Here is a 15177-nt window from a genome sequence, read left to right as displayed (position 1 = left end):
CACACCCCAATGGCACCAATGATCAAATCAAGCAAAGCACCACTGCTGCTGCAAAGAACACCAGATAGATCAAACTCTCTCTCTCTCTGGTGTTGCTGTTAGTTGGTAGTTTGGTACTACTTGGTACTCTGGGAAGAAGAAAGAGATTATTATAGCAGAAAAGCAGCACCATGGCATAGCTCCAGGCAGCAAAACCAGGTCTGAAATTATCCCTATCTTTTCTTTGCAAGAACCAGAATCTTTTTATGGCATGGCATTGTTTGTGGAGGAGTGATTCTCCACATCATTCAATCATCTTTAGGCAGGGGGTGAGGGGTGGGCTACAATGTGATTTCCACCACAAAAAGGAGTTGTTCTTCTTTCTTAGGGTTGCTGCTGCTGCTGCTTTTGAGGAGTGGAGTAGTTGAGGCCATAGTAGTAGTAGAAGTAGAAGTAAACTGGTATAGTCACTACTCACTACACTACCAGTTGGTGTTTGTTCTGAGCATTATTGGAGTGTCAGGGAAGGGCATGTGCTTTTGTTGGTTGCTGTAGGAGGAGGCAGCCATCCACTGGGCCTCACTCTCCTCTTGTTGCTGCCTCCTCCTCTTGTTACTGTTCAGTCTCAGGCTCTCAGGCTCACAGGTGGGGTTTTGGGAGATACTAGTTAGGAGGGAAAGGTTGCCATCTTGTGTGTGTTGGATCTTTGTGAGTCATGTCCTCTTTATCTTGGTGCTTTTGCTTTTTCTTGTGTTTTTTCTTTTCTTTCTCCTATCTTCTTTTGCCACAAAACTTATGGCTATTGTTTTCATCCAGGTAGAATACAACGGGGATAACGATTCTCTCTCAGCTAAAGGAGGTGAGATTCTTGGTTTCACATCAAGTATTATTGTTCTTTCTTTTACTTCCTTCAAAATAGTTTCTTTGCTTTTTATTTCATATATGGTTTGGTTTATTTATGCTCCCCAACAAGCAACTGGTTCATGTGCGGTAACAAGGAGCAAATAATGCAGCTCTGATTGACTTGGGGTAGTTGTTGTGGTGATAGATTGGAAAGGGTTTAAATAGCGGGTGGTTGTGGTGATGAATGGGGGCCAGCCTTGATGGGGTTGATGCTGTCGTCTTTTAGGTCGGGGAAACAAGTGGGATAGGATCTCTCTCAAGTCGAGGTGAGTGAGAACTCAGCCAAGAACAACAATGGAGTCTCTGTTGCTTTAGTTCTGCCAGCCAATTGGTTTCAACTTTCAACGCTGCTACTTGTTATTCATCACCTCCTCGGATCGGTTTGATTTATGCTCAAGGTTGTGCTATGCATGGTCATGCTGATTGAGGGCAAGATTTGCAGGGAGAGGAAGGATCCACTGTGTTTCTTTTCTGGGAGAAAGGAAAGTTGAGGTAATTGATCGTTTTCGCCTTTCTTCTCTTGCTATGATCCCCACAATAAAGCGCGTATAATTCATTTTGGATGGTATGTTGTACTTGTCTTTTTATCTGAAAGACAAAATGATTTTGGTACCCGAGATATGTTTATTGCCTTTCTCATCCAAGTTCTGCAATTTGTTGTGACGTGTGTTCTTTCTGTTCCTTCTTGTTTCTTGAAATCCTATCAGATTTGCAATATATACAAGTGTGAGCAGCAGCAGTTGAGATCCTTAATTCAGCCATGGCTTCTTTTGGGATGAACTGGAATCAGAAGAGCCCTGTGTTTTGGGACTGGGAAAATCCAGCGCCTTTCGGTCCGAATACAATGGAAAATCCCAAGAGCATACCTCACCCTGAACCAAGAGGTGTAGTTGTCGCGGCCGCAAATCATGGATCCACCAATTCATCCGGTGGCACGTTCACTTCTAGCTCGGAGCTAGCCAATGGTTCATCGAAGAGCTCCTTGTCAGCGTCGTTCGATTCCTCATCCAAGCTGGGGAACAGCTTAGAGTTCAGGTTTGCTTCTGTCAAAGGGCATGGCAAGAACATGTGCAAGGATGGCGAGGCCGGTAGAGTTGAAGACTCGGGCACTTCTCCAGCTGTGGCAGTTAGCCATGGTGAGCCGGTAATAGGACTCAAGTTAGGGAAGAGAACTTACTTTGAAAATGTTTGTGGAGGGCAGAATGTCAAGAGCTCCTCTGCAGCTTCAGGTGTGACTTGTCCATCTACTGTGGTCAAGAAGATGAAGGTGTCTCAGCAGAGCACACAAAGCTCATACTGCCAAGTTGAAGGCTGCAAAGTCGATCTGTCCTCCGCAAGAGAATACCATCGCAAGCACAAAGTTTGTGAAGCTCATTCTAAGGCACCAAAGGTTATTGTTTCTGGTCTGGAGCGCCGTTTTTGCCAACAGTGTAGTCGGTGAGAGCATAATCTTATTTCACTTTGCATGCTTTCAAGACTTCCTTTTTTATATGCACTACCCTCTTTAAATCAATAGACACAACAACAATGAAGAAAATTGTCTCTATCTGTATTGCATAAAGCATATACCAGTATAAATAAAGTCAAAGAAGTAGCACTAGTTTGCTTGGATTAAAGTACAACGCAAGGTTCGAGGTTATTGATCTTTACTAGTTTGCTGTCTTATGTACTCTATTGTTTTGTAGGTTTCATGGTTTAGCTGAATTTGACCAGAAAAAGAAAAGTTGCCGCAGGCGTCTATCTGATCATAATGCACGAAGAAGGAAACCGCAACAAGAGGCAATTTCATTTGGTTCATCAAGGCTCGCCACGATGTTTTACGGTAGTACTGACCCCTTAGATGCATCACAATGCTAGATGCCTTGTTCTGTTTTGATGACTGAAAGCTATTCCTTTAACCCAATCAATACTGCTGAAATAGTAGGATGATACCGTAAGCATTTTAACATGTAACATATCCAGTTTTCTGCATACGCACGACTGGTGGGTGTTACCTGGTGGCACACTTCTTTTTAGAAGGGAGCTTAACCCATCCTCTTGAGTCTTGACAGTTACTATTATATTGTTATATAATAATGCATAGTAATCATATATGGTAGCTTGTGTATTTTCATGATGTAGTTTTCCACTTGACGCGTTTTTACCAAGTCCTACACAAATCTTTCATGGTGACAGTGTTTGCGATTTTGCATTGCAGATGCAAGGCAGCAGACAGATATTTACTTTGGCCAATCTCCTTTTGGCCAAGTGAGAAGCAATGCAATTTCTTCATGTGACAACCTGGGAGGCTTCAAATTTACAGAAGCAAAACTCCCCTGGATGAAGCCAATGAAAACTATAGGCCTTGAGGATCTGAATTTCTCTACCCTGCAGATGCCAGGCAATGTTGTGTCGCATACGGTGCATCATCATGATTTTGATGGGCTCATACCATTCAAGGGAAACACCCCGAAGGTCCTCAACCAAGGTACATTAACATCTCTCAATTCATCACTGAACTTTAAAGAAAAGACATGCAGCTGTTGCAGCATCTTCAATTTTAAGTTTTTAACCATGTGTTTTTATTTAATGATCTAAATGGGACTACCTATTTTAGCAATTCAATTTCTTATCAGTAAATAGGTCCGACTGATTTGACCTTTTGTTTGATTGTTATCTGTACTGTTCACCTCTCTGCTATTCGACAACGCCGAGACAGCATTTTATTCTCCATAATTCCTTTTCATACGGCTACAATCTTCTGAAAAGTCTTTGTTGCTAAACAGTCAGCATTCCTGACTTGGAGTTTGGATTAAACAAGCTACTTAGTCATAAGAACACATCATTTTGCTCCCTTTTTTTCAGTAACTACTGATTACTCATTTTATCCATTTGCATCAGCTTGCTTTATGGACAAGCTAGAACCACAAATTGTTTCTCAAAAAAACAAAAACAAAAACAGAGAGGCTAGATCCACCAATTATCTGTTACAAGCTTTTTGGACTTCCTGCCTTGGTATGTTGATCTTTCAATCTGAACTGCTCCATTTTTTCTCTGGGTGGAGCCTGGGAGCCTTTCACCATCCCAAAAAGCAAGAAATGTGTTTCACGCGAGAGATCGACAAGAAACGACTAGGTCCCATTTACTAGGTTTATGGCCCCATCACTGCCCCTGATAATGACATTCACCAGAACTTTTAGCTGGTAGTCCAGTACCCACATCTGTGCCTGGTACTAACCTGGGACCAACAAATACTTATTGGATATGCCAGCTTAGTGTTGCAACTTGCAAGGAGTGTGAGTCATCTCAATAGATACAGGCCTTCAATTCAGACCCCCCAAAAAAGTATTCCTTTTCTTTCTGTTGAGCTGTCTAAATCATCTCCAGTTGCAGGATCATAGAATACACCAGGCACAAGCAACTAAAGATGATCTACGATTTTTAGACAATAGATCTTCATTGACCCGGCTTTTGCGAGAAAGACAGAAACAAACACGAGTACAGAGTTCAGAACAGAACTGAAGATGATAAATTCAGAGCCCCCCCAAAAAGTGTCCCTTTTAATCTGTTGGGCAGTCTAATTCTAAATTATTCTCTCCAAATTGCAGGATCATATATATGAATACCTGATATTCTGATGATGCATATGATTTGTGATGATTTTCAGGTGTGGATCCAGCCTGTGCCGTCGTGTCCTCCAACTCGAATGGAGCCCCGGATCTTCGGCGTGCTCTCTCTCTTCTGTCAAGCGATTCCTGGGGCCCGGCCGACGTTCAGGCCGGCTCCCAGGTGCATCCCGGTGGAGTGATGCCGCCCCTCGCCGTTGCCGCCGCCACCGTCACCGCCCCGACGAACCCTGTCAGTGTGATGCATGCTCTGCACCCGTCCACCGGAGGAGGAGGATTCTGGCAAGACGGCGACGACCCGCCTCCGCTCGATCATGCCTCGCAGGCTCAGGCGTTCATGCATCCTGGCAATGGCAGCAGCTCCGGCTATGGCCATCTGCACTGATTCTGCTGCATCTATTTGGAACGGGTTGATGACTGGTTACTCCGTTCATGATCTTACCCTGTCAGTGATGGACTCTGAATAATTTGGGGGCGAATTGTCCTGCAACCCCAGGATTTATTATTTCTATTTTTGAAACCAAACCACCAGGATATTTGCCATTGGATGAGAAGTGTTCATGATCATGAAATGATCTGTTTTGTTCCACAGAATCTGACATATCTACTACTCGTCTTGGGAATGAGCTGAGATCGATTCGTGTGTTGTTCATTCAGGAAACTATTCTAAATTCTTTTGGGGATAACTTGTTTGCATTGTCATCTAAATGATTATAAAAATACTAAAAAAATCAACAAGATAGATTAATATGTGATAAATCATTTCATAAACATGTAAGATTAAATTTAACTTCTACAAGTTAAAAAAAACCAAATTGGATTTATAATATACATTAACTAGCTATAGTTTAATTTGTCTTTTTTATTTGTAAAAATTGAATTTTAATTTGCATGTTTGTAGAGTGATCTATCACATATTAATATATGTAGTTGATTATTTTTTCAATTTCTTACATAACTACTAGGATAACATGCAGATGAGAATTTAGGATCCACTCCTGTTCATTTGCTCTGCCTACGACTATTCGTTATTTCTTTCTGAACGTTTTGTTCCTGAGCTAACAATCACATAGGCCATGTTTGGATAATGGGTTTGGAATATGATTTCTTACCCCTCAAAGGATAAGTTTCAATCATAGCCATCCATTCTTCTCACTCCATTTCATCTTATCCCTCCATCATTTCTATTTCCCAATCCCACCTCTCCTAACCCATTATCCAAACACACCCATATATTATCAAACTCTGTTCACCAATCGAGGTAGTACAAGCAACAGGTTAGCTGGAGTGTAGTACTAATACAGATGCGCTAGGCCGCGGCGCTGTAGGGCGAGAGGTGGGCGTAGGCATCCCCAACCTCGGTCCGGTAGTGCTTCCCCATGCCGAGGTGGGTCATGAGGAGGCAGACGAAGGTGATGAGCTCGCCGCCGTCCTTGAGCCGCTCCGCGTGCTGGTACCCTCCGCAGTGCACCGCCGCGTAGCCCAGCATCTCCACCCACACCTCGCACACCACCCTCCACCTCCTCCCCGGGTCGGCCATGCTCTGCCTCAGCTCCCTCGCCAGGAAGCACCCATCCCACAGCACCGACTTGCACTTGTCCCCCTTCACCACCGCCGCGTGCAGCGGCGTGTCCACGTCCAGGAGCACCCTGTGCGCGTTGTCCTCGCCCACCGCCCGCCGCCGGTCGCCCTTCCCTTTCCCCGCCGCCGCCATCACGTGGTCCTTGAGGAACAGCCTCCGCGCCTCCGCGCACGTGTCCCGGCACCTCTTGATCGCCATGGTCGTCGACGACGACAGCATCAGCGGGTGCACCACCTGTTAGAAGTATAGATATAACGGTTATAAATAATAGTCAAATACAAATTATAGATATAAGATATATTTTAAAGATAGAATCTTAAAAGATAAGATAAAGTTTTAGAGATAAATCTACTCTTATAGTCTCTATCTCCTGTATACGCTTATATATAGAGGATCGATCTAATAGATCGGAGAAAATAACATAATACAACAATTAGATTTTCTACACCACCATGATGTAGTAGAGGTAGTTGGACAGCTCCCGCGCGATCTCCATGTGCTTCCTGGTCTCTCGCTGATCGACGGTCGCCGCACTCGCCGCGGAGGCGGCGGCGCCGGCCGCCTGTGCCTCCTCGCGGAACCGCAGGTCCGTCGCGATGTGCCATATCAGTAGGCTCTCGTCGAACTCCTTCTTCTCCAGGCTCCAGCTCAGGTTGCTGATCCGCTCCTTTTTCATCACTTGGTCCCCCCTGCAATCCGTCAAAATGCTGTACATGCTACTCGTCGTCGTCGTCGTCGACGTTCCGGTTTGGGTTGGAGTCGTAGCAGATGCAGATGGAGATGGAGATGGAGATGGAGATGGAGATGGAGATGGAGCTCTCACTCGCTTCCGCTCACGCTCACGCTCCCTCTCCATCCTCTTGTCGTACTCGCTGAGACGGCGAACCTTCTCCTCTAGCTGGGCGTAGATGAAATCCTTGAGCTTCTCGCTCACCGGGACATACTTGGTATGCTTGTACTTGCTCCAGAAGCTTCCAGAACGGACCTGGTCGAGCAGGGAACGCCTCTCGAACAGCTTCTGGAATTCGTCCATGGACGCTAACGTGGTGGAAAGAGCAGGAGCAGGCGATGCGTCTTGTTGTTGCACTCCTCCTCCTCGGCCGCCGCCGAGGAGTAGCCGCCGGAGAAGAAACGACGACGAGAGCGGCGCCGGGTCGGAGTCGTTGTTGGAAGGCAGCTTCCGGAGGCAGAAGGTGACGAGGTTGGATTGCGCCATGCTCGCCGACCACCTCCTCCGCTTCACCAGCATGACGGAGCACCAGCTCAGCCAGTCGCCGTGCACCAGGGACCAGACGGAGAAGGCGTGGGCGGCGAGTATCGCGGCGTCGTTGAGCGCCGCTCCGGCGAGCAGCGCGTACGTCACGCACCGGTGCCGCTGCCGGTACTGGCTCGCCCGCAGGATCGCCAGCGCCGCCCAGAGGCCGGCGGCGAGCGTGAGCGACAGGCTGCACACACGCACCGCCAGCCTCGCCCCGCGGGACACCGAGGCCTTGGTGTAGAGCCGATCGTACGCGAAACCCAGCTCGATCTCCACGATCTTGAACGCCCACCTCGCGTCCTTGCGCAAGAACATGGCCTGGCTCTCCTGCCTGTCCTCGAAGCTGAAGATGCCGTCCGCGAACAGGACACTGAATCTCGAGAACAGAGAGTGTGCTGACCGGATGGTTTTGATGGCCACCTGCTCATCTTCGCTGTAATCTTTCACCTGCACGTTGGCCTCCGGATCTGCATATTGAGACAAATTTTAAGTAACTTGGTCTGTTCACTTTGATGCCAAAAAAAACCTTACCAAATTTTGATAAAATTTTATAGTCACCAAAATTTGGCAGCAAACTAAATATAGCCACTTTTTTGGTAACTTTACCAAAATTTGGTAATGTTGAAAATGACATCAAAGTGAACAGGCCCTAAGATATCAAGATATTACACTGATTTTTTCCTAAAAAAATACAGTACAATGTATGCGCTCACAATCAGCTCTATGAACGCATGCATATACACCGTACCTCTATAAACACATCAGATTTTAAACTAAAAAGTTCTTTCAGAGATGTCAAGATTTTACACTAGATTTTTTTTAGAAACACATTATAAACGCAGACACTCACAAACACACACTCAGCCCTATAAACGCAAACGTTACCCTATGAGCACCTTAGATTTTACACTAGAATCTTTTTTTATAAACACAGTTATGCTCTCACTTAACCCTATAAATGCACAAACGCACATCCTATATCTATAAGCTATAGTTAGCCATAAGGCCCGAGGCCCGGCCCAAGGCATGGCATGGCTCGATCGCTGTCGGGCCATGCCTGGGCCTATGCCTCGGCACGGTGGGCTGGCCCGGCAAGGAGCAACTTCCGGGAGGTGAAATAGACTTATTGTCAACCATATGTAAGACATGGCACAGAGAATAGGGAGGACAAATAGACGTATTATATGGCACGGCCCAAAGAGTAGGGATGTAAAATAGACTTATTTAGCTATATATATGTCACTACCCAAAGAGGAGAGACGGGAAATATACTTATTTCAAATAAAGCACGATGGGCTACCCGTGCCTTCGGGCTGTGTCTGGGCCACAAGTGGAGCACGTGGGCTGGCACGGCATGGTCCGGCGTGTAGGTCGGGCCGTGTCGGCTCGACAAATCTTGGCCCGAGCACGACCGGGCCTGGGCCGTGCCATGCCGTGCCGGGCGGTCCATATGGCCAACTATATTATAAGCACATCATATACACTAGGAATTTGTTTTAGAGATATCAAGATTTCAAATTAGAAATTTCTTTTCTTAAAAACACGCTCACAACATACACACATATGCATATACATGTATATATTAATGTTACTACTAGTAATGTTTACAGCAGTACATGTGCATGCTCCCTCGTAAAGAAAGTCGTTTAGGACAATATTTAAGTCAAACCTTGGGAATATAAATCATAAATAACTCTCAAGTTGTTGAGTTTGAAAATGTAAAAATTATACGAATAGATTTGTCTTGAAAGTTACTTTCAAAGTATACATATATCATTTTTTAATAAATATTTTTATAGAAATAAGAAGTTAAAGTTATGTTTTGTAGACCGTGTCGCTGTCCAAAACGACTTCCTTTTTTATGAGTATGAAGGGAGTATGCATGAATCACGAGGTAGAAGTATTTTATCCATGCAGAGTCCTAGTCCTAACTTAGAGTCCTTTTTTAGACGGAGATACTTACTGTACTAAAATAAAACAGGAGCAGTCATCAACTGCATCCTCTCGATCTATCACGTGGAACTATTCAAATTGGTCAACTCCTCTTCCTCCCGCACGTTTTCTTTAGCGAGAAGGTCTTGATGAGATCAGAGAAGCAACTCTCCCATCTATCTGTCCCGTAATTGTTTTTTCAAGGAATATATCCCTATTTTATTCAGCCAGAACCGGACAGTGCGTCAGTTACAATTCTTTAATCATCAACTTCAAATTTTGAAATTAAATTAATTAATTGATAAATTAAGAGACCAAGACGGGTGCAAATTCATTTTTTAAATTACAAATACCCCCAAAACTAAAATTAAACAAACTAAAAAATAATCATTGGTTATAATTTCTCATATACCATAAGATTTATAGCAATAAAATTATAACCATATGAAAGTAAATTCAAATATCAATCAAATAATATTATTTTTAGTAAATAAAATCTAATTCATATTATACTAATTGTTAGTGAAATAGTTTAGAAGTTGAATCTTAAAATGCATGTGGGCCTTATATTATACTCCGTTCGTCTCAAAATATAACAATTTTAGCCTTCAAATTTATCAAAAAATATAACTACTTCTTCACCAGCATTCTTTTTCCAACCAATCACAACCCGTCACTATTCAATTTCCCCACGTACCTCCCATTTTCATCTAATCATAACATTCTCCTATTTAAATCTACCTACTTTCTCAATACCTGTGTTCACCCCTGAAAATCATTATATTCTAGGATGGAGAGAGTATGCTTTATCTAATATGATCTCTATACAATCTACGCCTATGATGACATAATGCGCCTAATCAACAGCAAAATCTCTCTACTTAATGTGGGAGCTTTATCGAAGTACAATTAGTGTATAAGTATAGATATCAACTATATTATGCATATGGAAAAGTAGATCATGTATACAAGGTTATAACATGATGACATCGCCACTATATACATACCTTAGCAATTACCATACACATTTGGTTTGGGGTGGGATAGGTGGGGAGGGAGGTGTGTTAAGGAAATCACTACACATATGATTGGCGTGTACAATTTGCATCCGACCAGTACTTACCTACTCTTTGCTCTAGCCCAGATGGAGAGCAGTTGGCTCGTATGGAGTAAATTGATTGGTAGATACGGCAGGGTTGGACAGGGGTCGAACAATAGGGTTAGATGTATAGCAGTACTCGTATGTTAAATGGGATTGAAAGTTTGAAGAGACGATAAGGCTATTTACGGGTTTGTTTGTTTTGAGGACATGCGAGTTTTGGTGAGATGTGGATGAGAAATCGAGAGAGAAAATTAATGCTTTCTAGTACCTATGTAGGAGTAAGGGTTAGTTAGGAGGAAATTAATTCCCATTTCCATTTTATGCCGACAGGCTAGATCTCAACTTTTACTAAGGGATCAGTTTTGACTTACCTTCTCACTACCTATGTCCCGTAATAATTATATTTCTAGAATTTGAATTTGTCCCAACATACTTATCACAATAAAATACAAATGGTCCCATTAATCACTTCCCATTCAAGTTTTTTTCTATTTTACCCTACACTCTCACTCTTATCTATACACCATTTAATAAACGGTATTATAGTATTTCTCAAACCTTATATAATACATGTTAAACAATCAAGAATTACAATTATTTTGGGAGTAATAATTTTCCTCACATCTGACAAACAAGAGATAAAGAGTTAAAAAAATCAATTTTCCATGCTAATCTCGCTACCAATTTCGTTATAAACTCCCAATTCTAAGTTGCTAAACACGCAGTCGTACGTGAGAGTGATAATTACGTGGGTGCATATCGATTTACTTGAAGGCCGCAAACAAATTAATTAGGTTGATTAGTTACTACGTACTCACCAGAGTTTGGGCGGTCAACTCGTTCGTTCTTGATGTCGAGGGACGGCAATGCGCCGGATCTCATAATCCCGTCCAATCGGTTAATGGTGTCAGCGTAGTCCGGGCCAGCGTCGGGCTTTCCCAGGACGGACTTGATGAGCGCCTCCATCGTCGCGTGGTGCAGCGCGACGACCTGCTCCACGTACTTGACCACCCCGGCGGAGAAGATGAGGGCGAACGGCACGATGAAGCGGCGGAATCCGGGGTCGAGCACGTAGCGGGAGAAGACATAGAGTGTGGTCGAGACCTGCACTTAGGGATATAAAAACCCGCTTACTAGTTCATTTCCTATTTCCTACATGATAGTGTAAATTTTTTTAAAAAAATAAACTAGAAGTAAATAAGTGAGTCTAAAAAAAACCCCGCTTGCATCCCTACCTGGATGAAGAGCTCCAGGCAGCGGCGATCCCAGAGCTTGTTGTCCTCGAGGGACAGGGCGGTGAAGTCGTCGGGGCCTCCCAGGTGGAACAGGAGGAGGGACGCCCAGAACGCCTGGATGTCGGCGTTGGCGTCGCCCGTGGAGGCGCGGGAGAGGATGCCGAGGGAGTAGGTGGTGATGAACCTGGAGCCGATGTAGAGAGCCCAGAAGTAGGTTTTCTTCCCCCAGCTCGGCTGCGCCCGTCTCCGGGCGCCCGCCGTGCTCAGGAAGAGGAGTTGCAGGGTGAGGCTGAGCAGCACCAGCACGCTCACCTGCCAATCGTTCCATACCTGGATCAGCTTCTGCCTGTACCCACCTCCTCCTACCATATTGCTACGTACGTACTAGATCTCGATCAGCTCCTTCTCTCAGTCTCACACTGGCTGGCCGTGTGCCACCAACTGTTTACTGTTTGTAGCACACCACTCTCAGTGAAAGTCGACCATGGGCATGGAGAAGAAGCAGAGCAGCTACCGCGGATGCTCACGGGAAGCCAGGAAGGCATTTGGTTGAGGGCTTGAGGCCGTGTTTAGTTTCCCCCCTATTCTCAACTTTCCATCACATCATATCACATCAAAAACTTTCCTACACACATAAACTTTCAATTTTTTTTTCAAACTCCCAACTTTCTTCAAACTTTCAACTTTTTTCAGGAACTCAACACAGCCGGGAAAAACGAATGGGGCCGCTATTGTATACTCCATCCGTCCCTAATTATAATGGATTTTGGTTGAATGTGACATATCCTAGTACAAATAATCTAGATAGACTTCATGCCCACGATTCGTTGTACTAGAATACATCACATTCAACTAAAATCCCTTATATTTAGGGACATTTGATGCCGTTGATTTTTTTAAACATGTTTGACTGTTCGTTTTATTCAAAAAATTTAAGTAATTATTAATTCTTTTCCTACCATTTGATTCATGGTTAAATATACTACTACTACTCAAGTTTTTGAATAATATTCCCAAAATTTTTTAATTAAGACGAACGGTCAAACATGTTTAAAAAAGTCAACGGCGTCGAATATTCAAGGACGGTGGGAGTATCATCTAAGCTGGTATATCTTATATCATGCTACTACCTCCATCCTAAAATATAAGAATCTAAGATTAGATGAGATATTTTCTAGTACAATATATCTTGATAGGAAGTCTGTCTAGATACATTATACTAGTAAACGTCTCATCCAGTCCTAAGTTCTTATACTTCCTCCATTTCACAATGTAAGTCATTCTAACATTTCTCACATTCATTTGATGTTAATGAATTTATATAAATATATATATCTAGATTCATTAATATTAATATGAATATAGGATATGCTAGAATGACTTATATTGTGAAATGGAGGGAGTATTTTGGGACGAGAGGAAGTAGGTATTATAAATGGTATCTCGATATCAGGGGCGGAGCTACTATATATTTACCAGGTTCTAATGACGCCGATAAAAGTTTCTAACACCATGCTAATTACTGTTTATCACCCTTAAGCAGAGAAAAGTAATCCCATAGTGTAATGTGAGTCCGGTTTTGTTATATTTTTTTTCTGTTGAATGTGTAATATAGCAAAGGTTTTTTTGATGCATGATGTGGTTTTGGTGTTATCGATGGTGTTTGTTGAATAATTGAATCCTATCTTACTATAAAGTTATCCCCCACTAACTCCTTAAGCTTAACATGCAAAGATGCCACATCATCATCCACTAATTAACAAGATGCCACATCATTATCCACTAACAATCATCACATTTAAACATCATGCAAACATGATATATCTTTATAGTTTTTATAATTTAAGAGCTTTTCAAATACAAACATGTTAAATTATCATCCAACATAATTCACATAATATTTCAATGTATATCCTATTATGTTTTATGATATCCTATATACTTATATAGTTCATCCTCACTTAGTTAGTGCTTAAATGATTAATCTATGGTCCAAATTATCTTTCTCTTTTTTTCCTCTAATTAAGTCATATCACATCAATTGTTTTTAGCATTTAGATGATTAATCTACGGTCCAAACTATCTGCCTACTTTTCTTCTTCTATAAAGTCATACCACCTTACTTTTTACGTTTGAATCATCATTCTACATACTATTTAAATTTAAATTATCATAAACCACATTAATTTACTTAATCTGATATTATCTAGCTATCTTACACGTTATTTTTTATTGTTATTATACTAAATTCCAGCGGCAATGCGCGGGGTTTCACCTAGTGAATGTAAATAGTATGTTCTTATCTGTGATGTGGTTGTTCTTATCTTTGATTTGTGGATATGGAAATTATTGTGTTTTTATTCCCTGGTGTGTAAATGTGGGTGGGGATTCGGTGCCATGGATATAAATATTGAGGATAACTCAAAGCATCAGCTCGATGAACCTTGTCAATTTATCAACCCGTCCTTTTTCTCGGGGAGAACACATGTGTGTCGGTTGGGGAACCAACACTAATGGCTTGTTTTGTACTCCCTTCGTCCCGAAAAAAACGAATCTAGGATTAGATGTGACACGTTCTATACAATTAATCTGGATAGATATATGTCCAGATTCATAGTATTAGAATATGTCCCCTGTTTAATTTCACCTTCTCAGTGATCACCGTGAACAAATTCCAACTGGATGGAACACCCAGAATTGGTTGATGGGATGCAGAGAGGGACCAGGGCTTGCTGTGGAATGGGTGGATCAACGTGCCCATATGAATGAATTGGTTAAGAATCTAATTGTGCGGTGCTATCAATGCAATTAATTCATGTGACATACTCACTCCAACTAATTCATGTGATATACTCATTCTGTTGTACTAGTACTAGGCTGTGTTTTGATCTAAAGTTTGGATCCAAACTTCAGTCCTTTTCCATCACATCAATCTGTCATACACACATAATTTTTCAGTCACATCATCTCTAATCTCAACCAAAATACAAACTTTGGATCCAACTAAACACAGCCCTAGTAGTATTACTCTGTACTCCCTTCGTCCAAAAAAAACCCAATCCTAGGTTTGAATCTGGATATAATGTGTGTCCAGATTCAAACCGTGTTCAGATTTAAACCCAGGATTGTTTTTTTTTTTGGATGGAGGGAGTAGTAAATTAGATACCAGCTAGTACTAAGAATTTGAATGAGGACACGTTGCTAGTATATTTTGGTACGAAGGGAGTAGTATCAATTCACTTAATATGTTTGTGACCGGAGGTAAGACTATGTCAATTCAGCAGAGGATACAAATAAGGTGGCACATAAATTAGCACAATCAGATAGAAGAATGCACTCTGTGATGTGGTAAAGAACATAGCCGGCTCGTATTCATATCCTTGGAGTAGCAAGTTCGTTCTTCGCCGTATGGGTATGGGGTTTGTGCGTGCAGGGTGGTGTCGCCGTGCGTGATGGGCTCTCGCGTGTTAGTGGTGCACTTGCGCGCGATGTGTCTAAGGCGAGCGATTCTATCGTGTGGTTGCACGGCGTGAGGAGGGTGGCTGGGTGATGGGCCTATTTGTGCTGCAGTCCCAGTTGCA

The 15177-nt window shown here is 42.7% G+C and overlaps 2 protein-coding genes across 13 annotated transcripts; one reads left to right on the top strand and one right to left on the bottom strand.

The window, feature by feature from the left end:
* LOC4341986 (squamosa promoter-binding-like protein 12) lies at positions 1-5173 on the top strand. Of its 12 annotated transcripts, none has more exons than XM_015787968.3 (8): positions 9-198; positions 796-838; positions 1028-1148; positions 1281-1374; positions 1590-2319; positions 2568-2704; positions 3080-3349; positions 4529-5118. In XM_015787968.3, the coding sequence occupies exons 5-8, from the start codon at positions 1643-1645 to the stop codon at positions 4870-4872; spliced, it is 1428 nt and encodes a 475-aa protein (XP_015643454.1). In that variant the 5' UTR covers positions 9-198; positions 796-838; positions 1028-1148; positions 1281-1374; positions 1590-1642; the 3' UTR covers positions 4873-5118. The 12 variants fall into 12 exon arrangements, with proteins under 12 accessions (XP_066167285.1, XP_015643454.1, NP_001389870.1 ...); XM_015787970.3 differs by having other exon boundaries at positions 31-198; positions 1109-1148; XM_015787972.3 differs by having other exon boundaries at positions 31-198; positions 1325-1374.
* A 528-nt stretch (positions 5174-5701) lies between these two features.
* On the bottom strand, positions 5702-12139 carry LOC4341984 (uncharacterized). Its single transcript, XM_015785838.3, has 4 exons — positions 11597-12139; positions 11180-11465; positions 6521-7794; positions 5702-6303 (listed from the first exon to the last, which is right to left on the bottom strand). The coding sequence occupies exons 1-4, from the start codon at positions 11963-11965 to the stop codon at positions 5797-5799; spliced, it is 2436 nt and encodes an 811-aa protein (XP_015641324.1). The 5' UTR covers positions 11966-12139; the 3' UTR covers positions 5702-5796.
* Positions 12140-15177: the final 3038 nt, after the last annotated feature.

The sequence above is a fragment of the Oryza sativa genome, chromosome 6, assembly GCF_034140825.1.
Source record: "Oryza sativa Japonica Group chromosome 6, ASM3414082v1".
Taxonomy (NCBI): domain Eukaryota; kingdom Viridiplantae; phylum Streptophyta; class Magnoliopsida; order Poales; family Poaceae; genus Oryza; species Oryza sativa.
This window is presented reverse-complemented; position numbering and strand designations above follow the sequence as displayed.

Bases quoted from the DNA above. Each gene is read 5' to 3' on its own strand.
- LOC4341986 (NM_001402941.1), top strand. From the start codon at position 1,643: ATGGCTTCTTTTGGGATGAACTGGAATCAGAAGAGCCCTGTGTTTTGG. The intron at 2,705-3,079 runs GTAGTACTGACC...TTTGCATTGCAG, and splicing joins GCTCGCCACGATGTTTTACG to ATGCAAGGCAGCAGACAGAT. The intron at 3,350-4,528 runs GTACATTAACAT...GATGATTTTCAG, and splicing joins CCCGAAGGTCCTCAACCAAG to GTGTGGATCCAGCCTGTGCC.
- LOC4341984 (XM_015785838.3), bottom strand. From the start codon at position 11,965: ATGGTAGGAGGAGGTGGGTACAGGCAGAAGCTGATCCAGGTATGGAAC. The intron at 11,466-11,596 runs GTAGGGATGCAA...CCCTAAGTGCAG, and splicing joins GCCTGGAGCTCTTCATCCAG to GTCTCGACCACACTCTATGT. The intron at 6,304-6,520 runs GTGGTGTAGAAA...TACTTCTAACAG, and splicing joins ACTACCTCTACTACATCATG to GTGGTGCACCCGCTGATGCT.